The sequence below is a fragment of the Dama dama genome, chromosome 14, assembly GCF_033118175.1.
Source record: "Dama dama isolate Ldn47 chromosome 14, ASM3311817v1, whole genome shotgun sequence".
Classification (NCBI taxonomy): Eukaryota; Metazoa; Chordata; class Mammalia; order Artiodactyla; family Cervidae; genus Dama; species Dama dama.
In genome coordinates, this window is record NC_083694.1 from 43,972,463 (window position 1) to 43,991,905 (window position 19,443).

General features: G+C 61.9%; 3 protein-coding genes across 14 annotated transcripts in view; 2 read left to right on the plus strand and 1 right to left on the minus strand.

Moving 5' to 3' along the window:
• Positions 1–8,354, plus strand: part of PLEKHG5 (pleckstrin homology and RhoGEF domain containing G5) — a 29,794-nt gene extending 21,440 nt beyond the window's left edge. For 2 of the 6 annotated variants that reach the window (XM_061160501.1, XM_061160505.1), the window contains exons 7-21: positions 190–335; positions 865–1,080; positions 1,160–1,348; positions 1,663–1,758; positions 2,451–2,501; positions 2,848–2,997; positions 3,335–3,445; positions 3,580–3,729; positions 3,817–3,954; positions 4,118–4,237; positions 5,213–5,345; positions 5,454–5,569; positions 5,661–5,851; positions 6,285–7,055; positions 7,298–8,312. In XM_061160501.1, the coding sequence (XP_061016484.1) occupies positions 190–335; positions 865–1,080; positions 1,160–1,348; positions 1,663–1,758; positions 2,451–2,501; positions 2,848–2,997; positions 3,335–3,445; positions 3,580–3,729; positions 3,817–3,954; positions 4,118–4,237; positions 5,213–5,345; positions 5,454–5,569; positions 5,661–5,851; positions 6,285–7,055; positions 7,298–7,307 (2,588 nt within the window). In that variant the 3' untranslated portion in view covers positions 7,308–8,312. Of the gene's footprint in view, positions 1–183; positions 336–864; positions 1,081–1,159; positions 1,349–1,662; positions 1,759–2,450; positions 2,502–2,847; positions 2,998–3,334; positions 3,446–3,579; positions 3,730–3,816; positions 3,955–4,117; positions 4,238–5,212; positions 5,346–5,453; positions 5,570–5,660; positions 5,852–6,284 lie in introns of all 6 variants that reach the window. The other 4 variants (XM_061160503.1, XM_061160506.1, XM_061160502.1 and 1 more) reach the window with 4 other exon arrangements.
• Positions 8,355–8,460: 106 nt separating this feature from the next.
• On the plus strand, positions 8,461–12,967 carry TNFRSF25 (TNF receptor superfamily member 25). 5 transcript variants are annotated; one of them, XM_061160515.1, is made up of 10 exons: positions 8,461–8,562; positions 9,120–9,237; positions 9,431–9,565; positions 9,962–10,129; positions 10,234–10,312; positions 11,018–11,118; positions 11,193–11,312; positions 11,517–11,554; positions 12,009–12,189; positions 12,373–12,967. In XM_061160515.1, exons 1-10 carry the CDS (start codon positions 8,521–8,523, stop codon positions 12,693–12,695), a joined length of 1,305 nt encoding a protein of 434 aa, XP_061016498.1. In that variant the 5' UTR covers positions 8,461–8,520; the 3' UTR covers positions 12,696–12,967. The 5 variants fall into 5 exon arrangements, with proteins under 5 accessions (XP_061016498.1, XP_061016496.1, XP_061016497.1 ...); XM_061160512.1 differs by having other exon boundaries at positions 8,463–8,562; positions 11,059–11,114; positions 11,205–11,312; positions 11,520–11,554; XM_061160511.1 differs by having other exon boundaries at positions 8,465–8,562; positions 11,059–11,114; positions 11,205–11,312.
• Positions 12,968–13,124: 157 nt separating this feature from the next.
• ESPN (espin) overlaps positions 13,125–19,443 on the minus strand; it is a 33,685-nt gene continuing 27,366 nt past the window's right edge. For all 3 annotated transcript variants that reach the window (XM_061160510.1, XM_061160509.1, XM_061160508.1), the window contains 3 exons: positions 15,325–15,404; positions 15,221–15,232; positions 13,125–14,064 (listed from right to left, as the gene is read on the minus strand). In XM_061160510.1, coding sequence (XP_061016493.1) covers positions 13,917–14,064; positions 15,221–15,232; positions 15,325–15,404 — 240 coding nt within the window. In that variant the 3' untranslated portion in view covers positions 13,125–13,916. The remainder of the gene's footprint in view (positions 14,065–15,220; positions 15,233–15,324; positions 15,405–19,443) is intronic.

A 19,443-nucleotide genomic window follows, 5' to 3' on the forward strand; every position in this document is an offset into this window, starting at 1 on the left:
GCCTTGAGCAAGCTCATTACCATACAGGTGTCTCTGCTGGGTGGCAGTGCTGGGTGCTGGCAGGGCGGGGCTTTGGGGGAGGGCAGCCAGGCCTTGGTTTGGATCCTCCAGGGAGAGAGCGAACTGGGGCCTCGTCCTCCACTGGCCTGGGTTTTGAGGACCTTCACTTGTCCCCGCATGCCTCCCCAGCCAAGCCAGGGGACGAGGGGAAGGTGGAACAGGGGGTGAAGGACTCCAAGTCCCTGAGTCTGCCGATCCTGCGGCAAGCCGGGGCCGGGCCCCCAGCTCAGGAGCGCGTGGACCCCCAGAGCCGCCGGGAGAGCCTGGATATCCTGGTGAGGAGGGGCTGTGTCAGGGCTGGGGGTGGGGAGGGGCCAGAGGGGAGGTCACCTGGGCCCCTTGCTGCTCCTACGGGAGCTTTCCTCCCCCTTCTGTGAAATGGGGCTGGCTCGGGGTGTACGGGGATCCCCCCATTGCAGGGGGATGGGCCCAGGAATTCTGAGTGTTCATGCATGAGGAGTCTGAGCATGTGTGTCCAAGCAGACATTGTGCTCGTGAACGTTCGTCAGGGATCCACTTGGACATGGGCTTCTGAGTGCACCCGAGTGTGTGTGACTCTGTGTTCTCCCACGTGCTTCATGCTGCTGGTTGGGGTTGGCGGTGGGGGGAGGCGTGGCCCAGGGGTGCCTGTCTGGACCTTCCAGCCCCCAGGGCATGTGTGGGCCTCAGGAGAGATGGCCTCACAGGGTGGGGGAATGCAGAGACCCTCCTGCGCCCCAGGTGGGTTTGAGGTCCTGGAAATGTGTGGGGTGGGGCCGTGGGGGTCAGGGTGGACCTGCCTCTTGACCATTGCCCCCCGGCCAGGCCCCTGGTCGCCGACGCAAGAACATGTCAGAGTTCCTGGGGGAGGCCAGCATCCCTGGGCAGGAGCCCCCCACACCCTCCAGCTGCTCTCTGCCCAGCGGCAGCAGCAGTGGCAGCAGCAGCAGCAGCAGTGGCAGTGACAGCTGGAAGAACCGGGCAGCCAGTCGCTTCAGTGGCTTCTTCAGCTCAGGCCCCAGCACCAGCGCCTACGGCCGGGTATGTGGGCCCGGGTGCCCTGGGGCAGGGCAGCTGGCTGACCCTTGACCCCTGACCCTGACCACAGGTCTCCTCTCAGGAGATGGACAAGATGGAGCAGCTGGAGGGCAAGCTGCACGCCTACAGCCTCTTCGGGCTGCCCAGGCTGCCCCGGAGGCTGCGCTTTGACCATGACTCCTGGGAGGAAGAAGGTGACGAAGAGGAGGATGAGGATGACGCTGGACTGCGGCTGGAGGACAGCTGGCGGGAGCTCATTGACGGGCATGAGGTGAGTGCCGCCTGCCTGCCCACAGCTCCCCCCTTCTGAGGGAGAGGGGGGCATTATCACCCCTGCCCCACTCCATGGGGCCCTTCCTAGGGTGGCAGGATGTTCCAAGGACAGCCCCGCCAGGCAGCTGTCATCATTAACCAGCTTTGGAGGAACTCAGGCAAGGTGAAAGTGTGGTGCGCCACTTGGCTGGCCCAGAACTTGGGGGGCCCCTGTGTCTCAAGTGGGAAAAAAGGTGGTGTGCGGGCCCACTCCACCTGCTCCCCTGATCTGGCCACCCTGGGGCTTCTGGAGACACCCTGCCCTCCCCACAGAAGCTGACCCGGCGGCAGTGCCACCAGCAGGAGGCGGTCTGGGAGCTCCTGCACACGGAGGCCTCCTACATTAAGAAGCTGAGGGTGATCACCAACGTGAGTGTGGGGCCCAGAGCCAATCGCGTCCCTGCCCACCCCGGCCCCCGCTGGGGCCTCCTCTGGGTGTCTCTGAGCAGAGTTGGACCTTTGCAGAAGGAGCAGGTGCCAAGCAACAAAGGGGGAGGGGTGTGGGGGGTGGGCCACACCCCAGCATGGAGGTGATTCCCTGGGGCCCCAGGGAATTGGGAGGGGGCTTGGGGCAAGTCTGGGTTGAGCTAACACAGACCTCATCCTTTCACTCATCCGCTCAACGGCTGTTGCTAAACACCTGCTGTATGCCAGGTGTCCAGCAGCTCACACCCTAGATGCAGAGACAAGATGGGTAGGCACCAGGTGTGGGGGGTGTGTAGGGACTTTGACCTGGGGGAGCATCTGTCCTGGGCTTGTGGGCTCAAGGAAGACACCCTCTGGGCAGAAACCAGAGAGAGCCAGGGCAGAGCTGGAGGAGAGAGTTCCAGGTGTGGCAGTCAGGGCAGCGTCCCAGAGCAGCCCTCCAGGTGGGGCCTGGGTAGGGGGACCCGCAGCCGGGCCATGGAACTGGGTCTTTTCTCAAAGGGTGAACCCTCTCTGTCCCAGGCTGCCTCAGGGCCTCCCAGGATGGGGAGGGGGTGAAGGGAGCCTTAGAGTCTGGGTGGGGCATCGGGACGGGGAACCCCCCACTCCAGATGCAGTGCTCCTTGCCCCCACAGCTGTTCCTGTGCTGCCTTCTGAACCTGCAAGAGTCGGGACTGCTGTGTGAGGTGCCGCGGGGCCTGGGGTGGGGGCGGTCCCAGGAAGTAACGGGGAGGGGCTAAAGCCAGGGAGGGGCGGGGCTGACTGGTGCAGTGGGTGAGGGGCGGGGCCTGGCACCTAATTGTTGAAGTGGGATGATGCTGAAGAGTGCTCGGGGCGGGGCTAACGGGTAGAGTGAGGGGCGGGGAAGAGGATGGGCAGGGGAGGGGCCCGGCCCCTAAAGGTGGGCAAGGAATGGTGCTGAAGAAGGCTGGGGGCGGGGCTGACAGTGGGGGCGGAAGGGGGATGGGTAGGGGCGGGGTCTGGAAGAGGGGCGGGGCCGAGCGCACCTCCACCACTAACCCCGCCCCCCAGGTGGAGGCGGAACGCCTGTTCAGTAACATCCCGGAGATCGCGCGGCTGCACCGCGGGCTGTGGGGCAGCGTGATGGCGCCGGTGCTGGAGAAGGCGCGGCGCACGCGGGCGCTGCTGCAGCCCGGGGATTTCCTCAAAGGCTTTAAGATGGTACGGGTCAGGTCGGACACACGCAGGGACACAGATGCAGGGTGGGGCGCCAATCCCGTCTGCCCAACACCCCGGCCTCCCCCCAACCGGTGGCCCAAAAGACCCCTGGTGGTCAAGAGGTGTAGAATTCAGAGTCGGTCGCCGTGGTGTGAAACCCCACCTGGCCGAGGTCGATCGCTTTCGCTGAGGCTCCGTGTCCTTGTATGGAAAACGGGGATAATAAGCTTGCCCCCTGTTGGTCGGGGAGAGGCAGTAAGGGAGGAGCGAGCGCGGGACCCCCTCCCGCGGGGGTGGGGCGCGCGGTAACCGGTGCTGTGCCTTTTCCGCCCCGCGCCAGTTCGGCTCCCTCTTCAAGCCCTATATCCGATACTGCATGGAGGAGGAGGGCTGCATGGAGTACATGCGCGGCCTGCTGCGCGACAACGACCTCTTCCGAGCTTACATCACGGTGAGGGCCGGTGGGGTTCTCCGGGGGCCAGGGCACTGCACGATGGGCTCCCCTGGGCCGCAGGTGCCGGGGCGGGGGGCGGGGGGGGGGGGCGGTGGTGCCGCCCTGAATTCTGCTCCGCCTCCCCGCCGCAGTGGGCCGAGAAGCACCAGCAGTGCCAGCGGCTGAAGCTGAGCGACATGCTGGCCAAGCCCCACCAGCGACTCACCAAGTACCCGCTGCTGCTCAAGTCGGTGCTAAGAAAGACCGACGAACCGCGCGCCAAGGAGGCCGTTGTCACCATGGTAACTGGGTCTCCGGCAGGGTCCCTCCCTCTGGCTGGCGGCCCCTCCTGACCCGGTCCTTGAACTGCCCTGGCCCGCCCGCCCTAGATTGGCTCGGTGGAACGCTTCATCCACCACGTGAACGCGTGCATGCGGCAGCGCCAGGAGCGGCAGCGGCTGGCGGCTGTGGTGAGTCGCATCGACGCCTACGAGGTGGTGGAGGGCAGCAACGACGAAGTGGACAAGGTGGGTGCCATCGTCTGTGCCGGGGTCCTTGGCCCTGCTGGGAGCGGGGAAGGGCCACACTGGCAGATGGGAGCTATACTGGGACTCTCATCTGAGGTCTCCCAGCTGAGATGAGGGGTCAGACTTGGACCACTCTTGCCCCCGCCCCCAACCCCACCCCCAGCTCCTGAAGGAATTTCTACACCTGGACCTGACAGCCCCCATCCCTGGAGCCTCCCCTGAGGAGACACGTCAGCTGCTGCTGGAAGGGAGCCTGAGGATGAAGGAGGGGAAGGACAGCAAGGTGACTCCAGGAACCTCCCCATGCCCAGAGCCCTTGCCTCCCCCTTACCCTGTGGGGTTTGGACCATCCCTTCCCCCGGACCTCCTGGCCCCTAGTCAGTGATTCTTGGCTGCCCCGTCCCTTGGGTAGCAATGCAAGAACTAGTGCCTTTATGTGAGGAATGACTGGGTTTTTTTCTTGCTTTAAAATTATTTGTAATTGAAGGATAATCGCTTTACAATATTGTGTTGAGGGATGACTTTTTGCCTGCAGTTTACTTTTTACAAACACAGCAGCCGGATCCCGGCCATCAGGTGCCATTCTAGCCCACCTGTCAGTGCCATAGTGTGTTCCTGTTGGGAGGGAGGGGCCCATTCTGTGAGCAGGCTGGGAATAGCCTAGAGGCTTGCTATGGAGCTATGAATTTTTCAAGCACTATGTAACCCAGAGTCTGCAAATCATGATTTTTTTTAAAAATTTATTTATATTTGGCTCCACTGGGTCTGTGTTGCTGCGTGAGAGCTTTCTGTAGTTGCAGCGAGCCAGGACTACTCTCTAGTTTTGGTGCACAGGCTTCTCTTGGCAGTGGCTTCTCTTAGTTGCAGGGCACGGGCCCTAGTTGAACAAGCTTAGTTGCTCTGTGGCATGTGGGATCTTCCCCGACCAGGGATTGTACCAGTGTCCTCTGCATTGTAAGGTGGATTCTTAATCAGGGAAGTCCTGCCAATCATGATTTCAAAACCACCTTCCTTTCCCTCTTTAATATAAACTTGTAACTGGCATAAGTCACAAGTAAGTAGCTGGATGAGAGAAAGTCATCTTGTTCTTCACTTGAATGTTACTCTCAGTTCACTGGGGGTGGAAGAAGAGATGCTTGACACCAGTGCTCCCAGGGGAGGGTGTTGAAGCAGACAGGAGGAGGGTGCCTGCCTTGGCCCTGACCTCTGACTTCTCTTGCTCTTCCTGCGTTCCCTCCCTACCCCCCGCCACTGCCAGATGGATGTGTACTGCTTTCTCTTCACTGACCTGCTCTTGGTGACCAAGGCAGTGAAGAAGGCCGAGAGGACCAAGGTGATCAGGCCACCGCTGCTGGTGGACAAGATCGTGTGCCGGGAGCTTCGGGACCCAGGTGAGGAGGCCGGCTCCTGGCCCCTGGGTGGGACCTGTGATGGGCGGGACCTATGGTGGGCTGGGGTCTTGGTCCCAGCTAGCACTGATGCGAGCCCTTCCTAACCAGGCTCCTTCCTCCTCATCTACCTGAACGAGTTCCACAGTGCTGTGGGGGCCTACACGTTCCAGGCCAGTGGCCAGGCTTTGTGCCGTGGCTGGGTGGATGCCATCTACAATGCCCAGGTGAGAGCAGAGTGGTGGGCAGCCTGGCAGGACAGCCTGGTGGGGGCTGCTGCTCACCAGCTGTGGGGCCCCTGTGTACCCCTATCTCCAGAACCAGCTGCAGCAGCTGCGTGTGCAGGAGCACCCAGGCAACCAGCAGCACCTGCAGAGCCTGGAAGAGGAGGAGGATGAGCAGGAGGAGGAGGAGGAAGAGGAGGAGGAAGGCGGGGAGAGTAGCACTTCGGCTGCCAGCTCCCCTACCATTCTGCGCAAAAGCAGCCACAGCCTTGATTCCCAGCACTGGTACGTTCGCCTGGGACCGCTCAGCACGCTGGAGCAGAGCAGGTGCTCCGCCCCAGGCCTCCTGACCCCAAGGCCACTGACACTGAGCGGGACCCCGTTCCCTGGGCCTGGCTTTATGATTTGAACACAGTGGGCATGGGGAGGGGGGCTCTGCCTCCCACCAGCGGGGATGGCAGACCGATTTCAACTTGAGTGCCCACTCTGATCTATTAGTGGTAGCTGCCCAGAGCTGAGCTGAAGATTCTTAGACTATATCTGACAGCGGATGCTGTGGTCACGACAGACACCATTCCTGATACCTGTGTTTCGGGCTCACATGCTGCCTGCTTGCAGTCTTTGAGCCTCAGACTCAGGAGGGCAGAGGCTCTCAACTTCTGTGTCCAGCCGTCTAGGCTTCCTTTAGCTGGACTGACTCCCCTCTCGGCCCCCACAGTGCCTCGGACGGCTCTACGGAGACCCTGGCCATGGTGGTGGTGGAGCCTGGGGAGTTGCTGTCCTCTCCTGAATTCGGGGGCGGCCCCTTCAGCTCCCAGTCAGACGAGACCTCTCTCAGCACCACCGCCTCATCTGTCACTCCTACCAGCGAGCTGCTGCCCCTGGGCCCTGTGGACGGCCGCTCCTGCTCCATGGACTCCGCCTACGGCACCCTTTCCCCCACCTCCCTGCAAGACTTTATGGCCCCAGCCCCCATGGCGGAGTCAGCACCCCGGCCCCCAGAGTTACCACCAGCCCCATCACCCCCACCCTCACCCCGCCTCCGCCGCCGCACTCCTGTCCAGCTGCTGCCCTGCCTGCCCCACCTGCTCAAGTCCAAATCCGAGGCCAGCCTCCTCCAGCTGCTGTCAGGGGCCACCACCCGCAGAGCGCCCCCAGCCCCTAGCCGCAGCCTGTCGGAAGTCTGCTTGGCTGCTACTGTCCCTGGCATGAGGACTCGGGGCTCCTGTCAGGAAGCTGAGCCCAGCTGGTATTGCCAGGGGGCACCTGGCCCTGGCCCCCAGCTGGCAGAGCTAGAGGGTGGAGCCCACTGTCCAGGTGGGGAGCCTGAAGGACTCACCAGGAGAAGCAGAGAGCTGTCCTCGGGGGCCTCGACCAGGGTCCAGCCTGAGCCTCCCCCGGGGATCTCGGCCCAGCACAGGAAGCTGACGCTGGCCCAGCTCTACCGAATCAGGACTACCCTGCTGCTTAACTCCACCCTCACTGCCTCGTGAGTGGCCTGGCCTGGGGTGGAGGACAGGTGGCCCAGTGTACTGGGGGCACTGTCATGACTGGGAACAGATGGCACTTGGGCACAGGGATGGGAGAGGGAGCCTGAGACCTGCCTCAGCACCTGGCAAGGATGGGCAGCGGTGAAGAAGCCTGAGGATCCCAGTCAGGAGAGGGTGGCCAGATCCCCTCCAAATACCATAAGCCAAGGAAGGACTGTCTCTCCCCTCCTCTCCACTGCAGGGAGGTCTGAGCAGAGGGAGGCCCCCAAGGGTGCCACTGACCAAAGGACAGCAGACAGCATGCCTCCTGGGGTGAGCCGGCCCCTGCTCCAGCTGCTGCCGTAATGTGCACACGGGCCGGAGTGCCCAGCCGGACACCACCACCGCCCCTGCCCCCAGGGGCCCAATTTGCACTTTGCCAGACCGAATGGAAGTGGAGGAGGGCTCAGCAGAGGCCCAGGCTGCAGGACCTGCTGACAGTCACCACTGTCACTAACCTGCCTGTTTTCCCACCCCCGCACCCCCAGCGGAGGCAGGGTCCTTTGCCCAGTTTTCTCTGAAGTCAGGACCTCCAGTCCTCTGGGCTGGACTCCAGGGCTGGGGTCCCAGGCAACCCTTCCCTCCTCCACCCGCATCTGGCACCAAATGGGATGACGGTTCCCCTGCCTTTTGCCCCCTCCCCCTCTTCCCAGTCCTTGGGATGGGCTCTGTGTAAAGTTGCATATTTATTGAGCTTTTGATTCTTTTATAAAGACTTGTATATACTTCACTGGAAAGAGTCCTTTGCTTTTGGAATGCCCCCTTTCTGGACTCAGGTATACTCAGTGCCCCCCTGGGCTCCTGTCCCCTTCATCTGTGGTGGGCCACCGCTGGGCGAGACTGGGAGCAGAATGGACTTCGTGGGGCAGAAATCGCCTGACCAGTACTCCCCAGGTCAGCCCTGCCCCCTGCCACAGCCATGAAGTCCACCACTAGGGACCCCCACCAGGTGCCCTCCCCACATGGGGCCCTGGAGGGCCCTACCCTAAGCCACCCCTCTCAGGGCTCAAGCTACTGAGGGGGCCCCCTAGGACTGCCTTCCAGGGCAGGCTCATGCCCTGTGTGGGGAGGCTGGGTCTCCCACCTGGGTTCTTCTGGCCCAAGCCCTCATGGCTGAGGGTGCCTCTGAGCCCCGGAGAGAAGAGATCGCCTCTCTAGGAAGAGGTAGTCTCTGGGTAGAGCTAGAATCCAGGCGTGGGACCCGGACGCGGCCCCTCGCTATGCGCACCTTGCCCACCAGCTGCCTCAGGTGAGCTCAGGTGCGGGCAGGGGGCTCCCATCTCGGCAGCCCCGCCCTGGCCCCCACCCCCGAGGCGGGCTCTTCAGGCGGGGGCGGGCCTGAGGGCGCCGGGCTGGGCCCCACCCGCGGCGGGCGGAGCGGGGGAAGCCCGGTCGGGTCGAGGGCCCAGCGTGGCGCCCAGGGCCATGGAACCGCGGCCGCGGCCCGGGACCTGTGCGGCGGCGGCGGTGAGTAGGGTCGCAGGGGCATGACCTCGAGCCTTGCCCGGGCCTGGGTCCCTGCGCCGGAGGAAGGGGACGCGGGGGGGAGGGGACCGTGGGGCGGCAGAGGAAGGGGACACGGGATGGAAGGGTAGGGGAATGCATGTCTTTGATCGGGCTTCCCTGGGGACTGGGTCCATCTTAAGACCGAGTTAGCAAGTTAGCGGTTCAGCCGGGGCGGGGTCCTTCCGCCGAGAGGAAGCACCATGTCAGGGGCTAGAGGGGTCTGGGGGATCCCGACAGAGAAAGATCAGGGTCCCCCACCTTACCGCAAGCATGGGTGGGGGTGGGGCTGCCTGGTTCCTCCGCGGTGCAGGGCAACATGCGGGGCTGGCAGGAAGCCTGTAATCTGCTCCTCCCAAGCCCTGTCTGTACCCAGGGGAAGGAAGTCAGTCTCACCCTCGACCCATGGGCACCTCCTCTGCTCAAGAACCTGAGGGCAAGCGCTGGGGTGGGAGAGACTGGGCAGATAGAGGCCCCCGCCTGGGCAGCCAGGCTGGAAGCTAGCAGCCCCTGTCCCCTAGGCCCTCCTCTTCCTGCTGCTGCTGGGTGCCCGGGCCAGCACCCTCAGCCCCCGGTGTGACTGCGGCCACAGCTTCCCAAAGCGGAGTGGTCTGGGCTGCTGCAAGGGCTGTCCAGCAGGTGAGGGGCTGAAGCGGTGGGAGGGACATGGGAGGAAGTGAGGGCTGACCACAGACAGGTGAGGGTCAGGTGGGGCTGGGGAGTAGAAGTAGGCAGGCTAGGGATGAGGGGAGGGGAGGCTGAAAGTAGAGCCAGAGAGGGGGGAGGGGAAGGTGGAAGCCCCCTTTGGCTGACCCCACACTGGGTTCCACAGGGCACTACCTGAAGGCCCCCTGCACAAAGCCTTGTGGCGTGGCCACCTGCCTCCCCTGTCCGCAGGGCACCTTTCTGGCCCGGGAAAACCACTATGAGACCCGCTGTGCCCGCTGCCAGGCCTGCGATGAGCTGGGTGAGGGGCTGCCTAGTGCTGGGGGTGGGGGGTGCTTGAGGACACGTCTGGCCAGGGTCTTTCTGAAGGAAGTGGCTGGCTCGAGCCCAGCCTTTGGGTAGGAGGCCCCTGTGCCCACCCCATGTCACCCCGCCCCATGCTACCACAGGCCACGCCATGTGGGTGCCTGCACCCTGGTCCTGCCTCAGGATGTCTGTGCGCCCTGTCATCCTGGTGACCTTCCTGTCCCCGTGCCCCAGCCTCTGGTCTGTGATGATCCCCACACTTCTCTCACTTTGGGGGCCGTCCTGTCTCTGGTGTCTGCACCTCCATTCTCCAGGGGACCTGTCCCACCTCTCTGTGGGGGGTCTCTGGCTCTGACAGCCTCTGCTCTCCCCAACCCCCCGTTCCCACCAGCCCCCCAGATGGCCCTGAGGAACTGCTCAGCAGTGGCAGACACCCACTGTGGCTGCAGGCCAGGCTGGTTCATGGACTGCATGGTCAGCCAGTGCCGGCATGGTTCCCCCTTTCGCTGCCACCCATGCACAGACTGTGGGGCCCTGCACCGGCACACGCAGACACCTTGTGAGTACCCTCATTCTGGGCTCCCACACCCCACCCCACCCCACCCCACCCCACCCCCGCCGCCTCCTCTCCCATCCTGACCCACACCATCTCCTGGACCATAGGTTCTAGCAGAGACACCCACTGTGGGACCTGCCTGCCTGGCTTCTATGAATATGGCAAGAGCTGCGTGTCCTGTCCCACGTAACTTCCTGGCTGCCCGGGGCTGGGGGAAGGGAGGCTGGGAGCAGGGTGGGGGTCGAGGGGCGGGGAAGAGGGAACTCAGTTCTCTGGTAGATGGGCCCCCCCTTCAGGCACACTTTGAATGGCAAAGAGAAATCTGAATTCACTTTACGTCAGATAAGGGGGCATGTCTCTACTTTATGTCATACTTTCCTCTAGTAATCCTTCCGGCCCTATGTTAAGGATAGGATGTGTCACTTAGAGAGTCACGTTAATGTAGTTTCAAAACTTGGGCTGAGGCTCAGGATCTCCCCCTGGTTCCTTGAGGCATCTTGAGCAAGTTACTTCACCTCTTCAATCTGTTGGCTCCGCATCTGAACGGGGGTGGGGGGGGGGGCTGGTGTTAATAGGCTCCCCCGGGGCTATGGTTAAGGGGTGATTAGTCACTCATTTGCTCAGCAAGTTTCTTGAGTATCTACTATTTCCAGACACTGTTCCAGGTACTAGGGAGACAACAGGGAACAAAACAGGCAGATCCCAGAACTGACACTTTAGTGCCCATCTGTCTAATCTTAAAGACGCTCAATAAACGGTGTTGCTATCGTATGAACACTGGTGACATTTCAGCAGTACTTTGGGAACGTTCTTGGGTAGAGTGAGACTCTCAGGAGGGTAGGGCCTCTGGGGTGGAGAAGACGTTGGGTGGTCCTGAGCAGTCCTTCCCAGTGTGTACCTCACCCTCCACCCATTTCCCCCTCCCCTTGCAGGAGCACCCTTGGGAGCTGTCCTGAGCCCTGTGTGGCTGTCTGTGGCTGGAGGCAGAGTATGTGTGAACTGGAAATGCCAGTGGGAGAGCTGGGATGGGTCACGGGGAGGTCGGGGGATGGCTACCACCCACCAGCTGCTCTTTCAGTGTTCTGGGTGCAGATGCTCGTGGCAGGCCTGGTGGTCCCACTCCTGCTTGGTGCCACCCTGACCTACACATACCGCCGCTGCCATCCTTGCAAGCCCATGGGGCCCAGTAAGTGCACGTACGAACACACACACATTCTGAGAGGCCTGGGGTCAGGATGGGTAGCCCACAGCCCATTGGGCCTGGGTATGGTGGGTAAACTGAGGCAGAGAGTGATGGGAGTGGGGTGCAGAGGAACCCAAGAGGAGCTGGGCTAGCGCCCAGGTTCAAGTGCCTTGCCTGATTGCTCATTAGACTCTCTGTGTCTCTCAGCAGATGACACTGGTGTGGAGGTCCTGACCCCCCTACAGGTGAGATTCTCAGTAGCTAGTGTTCTGGGAGGAGCGTGAGCAAGTCTCCTGGAGCTGAAAGGTTGGGCCTTATTATAACTTGGATCCAAGGCACTGAAAAGACCTAACAAACACATGTGCCAAGTTATCAGTGAATGATAGCATCTCTGAGTAGCTCTGAGCCTACAGGGTCCAGACAGGTAAACAGGAATGCTCAGTTCAGTAGGATGAACAGGAGGCTTCTGCCAGGGTTGGGGGAATAAGGAGCGGGCAGCAGGGTCAGGGCATTCCAGGCAGAGGACAGGGCTCCTCTCCTGGGTCACAGTGAGAGGATACAGCTGCCCAGGGGAGGTGGAATGGGAGATGTGTCTACTGACTGAGTCAGGGGTGCCCACTCCTGCTCAGAGACCCCGGCACGGGCAGGAGCCTTGCTAAGCAAGCAAGGCTGACCTGGGGGGTCTCTCTTGGCTTCCAGACCACCAATCTCTCACCCCCAGACAGCGGCCCCGCCCTTCTGGTGCCACCCAGCAGCAGTGAGAAGGTGTGCCCTGTCCAGGTGGTAGGCCACGGCTGGACCTCTGGCTCTCCCCAGACGCAGGAGGCGCCCTGCCCAGAGGCCACATGGTCCTGGGACCAGCTGCCCAGCAGAGCTCCTGGTAAGGGATTTCAGTGGCCTGAGAGCTTGACCCCTTCTCCTGAATCTGAGGTGATAAGCTGTGGTTTCCTGTGGACACTTGCCCACATTCCCTAATGGGCCAGGTGGACCTTCCTGCCCTACTTGGCCCCTGTCCCTTGCCCCTGCCCGCACCCTCCATTGGCTTTCTCTGGCCTGCTTGCAGGCCCGTCGCCCCCGCTCTCGCCGGCGCCCCCTGCAGGCTCGGCGGCCGCCACGCTCCAGCCTGGCCCGCAGCTCTACGACGTGATGGACGCCGTGCCCGCGCGGCGTTGGAAGGAGTTCGTGCGCACGCTCGGGCTGCGAGAGGCGGAGATCGAGGCGGTGGAGGTGGAGGTCGGCCGCTTCCGCGACCAGCAGTACGAGATGCTCAAGCGCTGGCGCCAGCAGCAGCACGCGGGCTTGGGCGCCGTCTATGCGGCCCTGGAGCGCATGGGGCTGGACGGCTGCGCCGAGGACCTGCGGAGCCGCCTACAGCGCGGCCCGTGACGCCGGGGCCCACCCGCCACTTCGGGGCTCTTGGTGGCCCTTGCAGAAGCCCTAAGTACGGTTACTTATGCGTGTAGACATTTAATGTCATTTATTAAGCCCCTGGCATGGCTCTGCGTAGCAGCGCCAGCCAGCCTCACCCTTGAGCGCCCCCAGAGTCCAGTTACGGCGAGGCAGCGCCAATGAGGATCAGGCGGGCTTCGAGGCTTCTCAGCTGTTTCTCCGCCTGTGTTTGGTTGAGGCCTCGGTATTAAATCTATGAAGAAAAGTTACAGCTTGGTGTTTCCGCGGGGCTGGGGGTGTTAAGCGGCCCAGACTTGGTTTCCGAAGGGCCAGAAGTCTTATTGCCACCCACGGCGAAGGCTAGTGTGACCCTCATCCCAAGCCTGCCCCTCCCGCTCAGCCGTGGCCCAGTTACCCCGAGGAGAGGAAGTCGCGGTGTCGGCGAGTGAGAGTGAGCATGGGCCCCGGGCGGCTGAGAGAGCTTTAATGGGGGTGCGAGATGGCGGGGATCGGGGAGGCAGCAGTTGGGAGACATAGCTTTAGGGTCCCTTGTCCTCCGCTCACTCCACCAGGGCAGTGAAAGGGTCCGGGGAGGTGCGGGGCCTGGCTGGGGACGGCGCGCAGACTTGAGGGTGGTGGGGCGCCCGGAGAGGCAACTCCGTTCCTACGACGGGCAGTTTGCAGTTTTTATCGTTTCTGGTAAACATGACTGAGAGGAAACCCTCGGCGGGGATGGGAAATGCGGCCGGGGCTGGGCCGGGCGCCGATCTGGGTCAGGGAGGGGGGAAAACCCCTTCCCCGAGCGCGGGCCCTGCCTCCGCCCAGGATGCGCCAGCGACGTGGGTTCCGGGGTGCGGGGGAGGGGGCGGCAGCCGGGCGCGCTCCCCGCAGGAAAACAAAGTCATCACCCACGGAGCTCGGGAAGAGCTCTGCACACTTTGACATTCAACGAATATGCAAATATATGTAAGTAGGCATGCAAATAAGCAGCATCTTTTTTGCGTCAACAGCTTGGGCACTTTTTCTGAGCGGCGGCGGCGGAGGCGGCTGGCGCGCTCCAGCGTCGCCCGGGATTGAGGATGCGGAGGCGGGGTCGGGGTCGGGGTCAAGGAAGGGTTTCAGCGCGGGAGGGGAGGGCGCCGCGGCTCCCAGCCCTTCCGCCCAGGCCCGGTAGGCCGGGGCGGGTCTGGGGGCACCCCCGAGCTCGCGAGGCTGCGTCTAGTACTTAGCGATGTCCCCCTTCTTCAAAATGATCTGTCGCTGCCAGGGCGCCAGCTTGCTCTCGTCGTAGCCCAGCGTCCGCAGCTTCTCCGACTGCTCTTTCTCCCGCTGTATCTCCTCTTGCTTCTGTCTCTCCTCCTCTTTCCTAGGCATGGGGTGGGGGCAGAACCCCGGGCAAGGGTGAGAGGGTGGGCCAGGCCCCACGCGGGGTCAGCGGTGGCAAGGAGTGGGTTACTAAGGGCACGGGCTGGGTTGCTGAGGACAGAGGCGCTCGTTTCATGGGTTGTAGGGGCAGAAGGGGATTGGGGACAGGGGTTGGGTTAGGAGGGATGTGGGTAGGATTGCTGGGGACAGATGGGCTTGACTAGCGGCAGACTGGGGTCACGGGGGTGGGGGTGGAACACATAGGAGTTGGGTGAGTGAGAGACTGTGGCTGGGTTATTGCTGACCGGGTGTTACTGGAAACAAGTGCTGAGACACAGTGTGACAGGATGAGGAGGGGGTGGTGTGGGGAAAGGGCATGAAGTTATTGGGGCTAGAACCTGAGTTCCTGGGACTGGGGTAGGGCTGCTGGGCAGCAGAAGGACCACATTTCTGGGAGATAGGTGCTGGGTAACTGGGGACAGGTTATTAGAATATGGCTAGATCTGTGCTGGTGATGAAGCTAATCATCATCAGCATCTTTGTTCCGGTTAAGACTAGGCACGTGTGGCTGTTGAGCATTTGAAATGTTGGGACTGAGATGCCCTGTAGGCTCAAAATGTTCATTGTATCTCACAGACTTAGTTTTAAAAAAGAGTGTAAGACATCTCAATTTTTATAATTACTATCACTGGGTTACATAAAATATACTATTAAGTTCACTCATATCTTTTTATTTTTTTCACTGTGGCTGCTAGAAAATTTGTGGCTCAAATGATACCTCTATCAGACAGCACTTGGTTAGATTACTAGGGGTAAAAACTGAAGAATTGAGGGACATACATTTTGTTTAAAAAAAATTGAGGGACAGATGCTCTAGATTATTGATACCGAGGCTGGATTAACTGCAGGGCAGAGAGGCTAGGTTAATGGGAGAGAGCTGGGTAATTGGGGGTACAGGTTATTACAGCATAAGAGCTAGACTTTTGGGGGCAGTGGATAAGTTACTAATGTCTGGTGGCATTATTGGGAGCAAAGATGCTGTGCAAACAGGGCTGAGTGACAAGGGGAAATGCTCACGATGGGCCTAGATGAAGAGGCGAAAGGACTGGGACTGGGTGGGGGTAAGGGACACAGGTTGGGCCCAGCCCCACACTCACCGCTTCTGCTCCCTGGAAGAAAAAAGAGAGAGCGTTGGTTGGTGCCACCACCTCAGGGACACAATCAAGACACCTTGCTGAGCCCCGCGTCTTCCAGAGCTCACCTCTCATCTTCTAGCTTCTTCCGCAGGATGTCCCGCCTCCAGGCAGGCATGCTGGCCAGCCAGGCCTCCTCCTGCTCCTCCTGCAACACAGCACAGCATGGGCTGGGAGATGGGGCCAGCACCCCCACCCAGGGGACCTCTCTGAGTCAGGGACACCAGGTTGCACGAAGAGACCCTTCTGTAGGGCAAATGGATGAAGACTCAGGCCCCTGTGTCCTAGAGGGGGCACCAGAGAGTCAAGAGCTGAGTGCAGAAGAAGAGCAGCAGAGGAGATTCCCCACAGGGTTGAGTGGATAGATGGCTCCAGGCCCATGACCCAGAATCTCTGGGCAGACTCATACTTGGGCCTCCATAGTTCCTGCCAGCTCAGAGAGGCTCAGACTGGTCCCTGGTGCCACTGAGAAGGAACTTCTGGCCCATGCCTATCCTATTCTGAAAGGGGGGAGACACCAGCTCCACAATTGTGCGGCTGCAATGACACCGTGCGGGGAGGATCCAACACAGGCAGCTTACAGCAAAGAGTTTTATTACTTGCATGTTACAGAGGAGAAAGAGTCTGGACACGTCAAATGAACACTGCACATGTGGCTCCCCTGACCTCAGCCAAAGAGGTCGCTCTGAACTCCAGTGAAAAATGAAAGCCACAGAGCCCCAAGGGGGACCCACAGTCCCCCACTCACAGGGGCTGCTGTTTCCACCTGGCTCCACATGGAGCCAGGCATTGCTGCAGAGTCAGAGGGGGACACCTGGTTGACCCTGTGCTCTGCCCTGCGGATTCCTGCCAACACCCCACAGTCGGCCACTAAAGGCTGAGACAGCCTGGTCCTGGACACTCTGGCTTTTCCAAGGCCACTCATCCTGTCCTGGTTTCTTCCTGCCTTTTCCGACCTCTAGAGGGGATCAGACAGGCATCCAGGCCCAGGTTAAGACACTTGAGGGTAAATTCTGGATTCTGTGTCTCAGATATCAAAGAGCTCTGCCTCCTTCTCCTTCCAGAATGAGAAGCTCCGGTCGATGTACCGGCAGATGTCCTCATTGCTGAACTCGCCCATCTCAGACACCAGCTCCAGAGGGTCTTCGGAACTAGGAGGGACCGACGTCTGGGGAGGCGCGGGCGGGGGTGAAGGCGTGGGCAGCCGCGCAGGGGCCGGCGCCTCGGGCTGCCCCTCTGGCCAATTCCCTGCCCGAACTGTGCTGGCCTCCTCCATCGGTTCCCTCTCATCCTTAGCTATCCCTTCCTTTTGCTCCTTCTCCGCCTCTTCTCCCCGGGCCGGTTCAGCCTCCGGGCTGTCTTCGAAGAACCGGCGTCTGAGGTCCTCGAAGCCGTCGCTCCAGCTGCGCCGGCCGGCCTCCACCTCCTCGATCACCACGCGGTGGAAGAGACGGATGAGCTCCCACGGGTGGCTGCCCAGCCGGTCGAACATCTCGTAGCACAGCAGGTGGCGGAACTTGCGCTCCTCACGGCTCAGGCCCATTTCGAGCAGCTGGAAGTAGCCGAGCATGAAGAGGTCCAGCGTGAGGCTGTCGTAGCGCCGGGGCGCGCCGCCGTCGAGGGGCGGCAGGAAGTGCTCGGGCCAGTACAGGCCGTGCGCCAGGGCCCGGCCGCGGGGCTGGCGCGCCGGCACCTGCCGCAGCAGGCTCCGCCAGTGGCCCAGCAGCTTGCCCACCACCTGCCGCTGCCTCAGCAGGCGCAGCAGCCGCCCGTCCGGGCCATCGCCCGCCGGCGGCCGGGAGCCAGCAGCGGCCTCGGGGCCGGGGCCGGGGCCGGGGTCGGCGCCGGCGCCCGCAGCCACCACGCGGGGCAGGAGTCTGCGCAGGCGCACCTGGGCGTGGTGCCCGGGGCCGCGGAAGGTCCACTTGCGCCAGTGCTCCAAGAAGAGGTAAACGATGCGCTCCTTGCGCATGTCAATGTAGTCCTGGACGCCGCGCAGCTCGGTGGTGGACGGCGGCCTGCGCGCCAGCTGCTCGGGCCCTGGCAGCGCCGCCTGGCGGCCCGGCGCCTCGGGCGCATCCAGGACGCCCACGGGCTCGCCCGCGGCCGGCAGGCAGTTGGCGGTGGCGGCAACGGCGGTGCTCGGCTCGCTGGAGCTGGCCGCCACGTAGTCCTCCTCAAGGATGGGCTCGCGGTCCGGCGCGCTGGCAGGCAGCGAGAGCTTCCGGCGCGGGCCGCGCGGGGGCTCCAAGCCCTGGGCGCGTCGCTCGTACGTGGCGCGGAGGTGCCGCACAGATACGCCGCACTCGAGGATCTCTCGCGCCACCGCCTCGCGGCACCAGCTGAGCGAATGCGAGCGGCCCAGGCAGAGCGGGCCCGGCCGCCAGGGGGCGTCAGTGAGCGGCGGCAGCGGCTGGCCCGTGTCGGCAGCCAGGAGCTCGGCCGGGTGCGCCGGCCGGCCGCCCAGCGCGGCCAGCAGCGAGGCCATGCTCTTGAGCAGCACGGAGATCTTGCTGCACCAGGCGGGCAGGCTGGCGGCGCGGCCGTGCATGCGGCGCGGGTCGACGGTGAAGCGCGGCGCCGACAGGGCGGCCGAGATGGGCAGCAGCTGCTCCAGCTCCAGCTCCAGCTGCTCCAGGCGCGCCTCCAGCTTCTGCGCCTTGTGCAGCACCTGCAGGTTCTCAATTTGCTGTTCGATGCGAATGATGTCGGCCTCGGTCATGAGTTCCCCGAAGGGCCCGAGGATGGCGTTGTGCTCGCGGGAGTACCTCCAGCCCTCGCGGGGGTAGCAGCACGAGCTGGCGGCCGTCAGCTAAGGCGGGGAAGACAAGAGAGGGGAGGGGGGCGCGTCTCCCTCTGGCCCGGCTCCCGCGACGGTCGCTGGGAGGCGCCATTTGCATGTCCTGGGTGGTGTAATGGCTCCGCGGGGCTGCGTTTGCAGGGACGGGCCGCGCCTGGCCGGCGGGCGATTACGCTGGAACGAGGCTTCGGCCCAGGCCGCCGCTCCAGGCGCTGGGCAGTGTCCGCTTTGGTCGCTGGCAGAGACACACAGCCGGGCGTTGGGCGCTGTTGCAGAGGCAGGGCCGGCGGATGGGGTCTCCACACCTGGTTTGGTCGCTCATTACACCACCGAAGGAACATGCAAAAGGCGTTGAAGCTGCGACACACGGCAGTCCTCTCCCTCCCCATCCAAGGTCTGCGATTTGAGGCCAGATCCCAGCGAGGCCGCTCCTCACTCCACACAGATGACCCTCCTAATCAAAGTCCCGCTGCAGCCAAGCCCTCCCTGTCTAGGCCATCGGTTTTAATGCTGAATGAGAGACTGCTAAAAAGCCTGTGGCTTCCACTCCTATTCCCACCCACTCTGACTCCTAGAATAACACAATTGATAGAGCTAGGCTATCCAGGCACTTCCTTAGAGTCTCATCTGTTCCTCATTCTACACTTTTCCAGCAGGGTGGGGGGAGGGGCTGCCATCACCTCACAGGTGTCCCAATCCATCCTGGCTAGTCCCATCCCACTTAGGACCATGTTTCCCACATACAAATATGACGATGCTGCAACTTTGAAAGAAGCATCTATACATAAATTTATGTTTGGGCTGGTTTCTATTGTTAAGTTTATTTCCCTGAATTCTATATACCTGCTTCCCTTGCCAGAAGGTGAGTGCTTTAAAGGCAGATACTGTGACATGTACATGTGTACTCCACTACTTAGCTTTCACTTGGTACTCAATAGATACTTATTGAATAGAAATTAAAAAAAAAAATGATGATGCCACTTGGCCACTCAATCCCACTCCCAGGCTCCCCACTGCTCTAGGAGAAAGTCCATTTCCTTCAAAGCCAGGCCTCGGTGACCTGACCAGGACTGACATCTCCAGCTCCGCCCCTTGGGTAGTACTGTGCTGGAGCCAGCACACCGGCTCTGATTCCCAGACCTCCCTTGTCTTTCCTGCTTGCTCTTTGCCCCACTCTTTTCTTTGTCCCCTTCTTCCTAATCTTCCACGTCTACCTTAGACATCAGTTCCTCCTTTCCTCGGAGAAGGCAATGGCACCCCACTCCAGTACTCTTGCCTGGAAAATCCCATGGACGGAGGAGCCTGGTAGGCTGCAGTCCATGGGGTCAAGAAGAGTCAGACATGACTGACTTCACTTTCACTTTTCATTTTTATGCATTGGAGAAGG

Coding starts and splice junctions, on each gene's coding strand:
- TNFRSF25 (XM_061160515.1), top strand. CDS start 8,521: ATGGAACCGCGGCCGCGGCCCGGGACCTGTGCGGCGGCGGCG. Junction 9,238..9,430: donor CTGCAAGGGCTGTCCAGCAG/GTGAGGGGCTGA, acceptor TGGGTTCCACAG/GGCACTACCTGAAGGCCCCC. Junction 11,119..11,192: donor TGTGGCTGGAGGCAGAGTAT/GTGTGAACTGGA, acceptor ACCACCCACCAG/CTGCTCTTTCAGTGTTCTGG.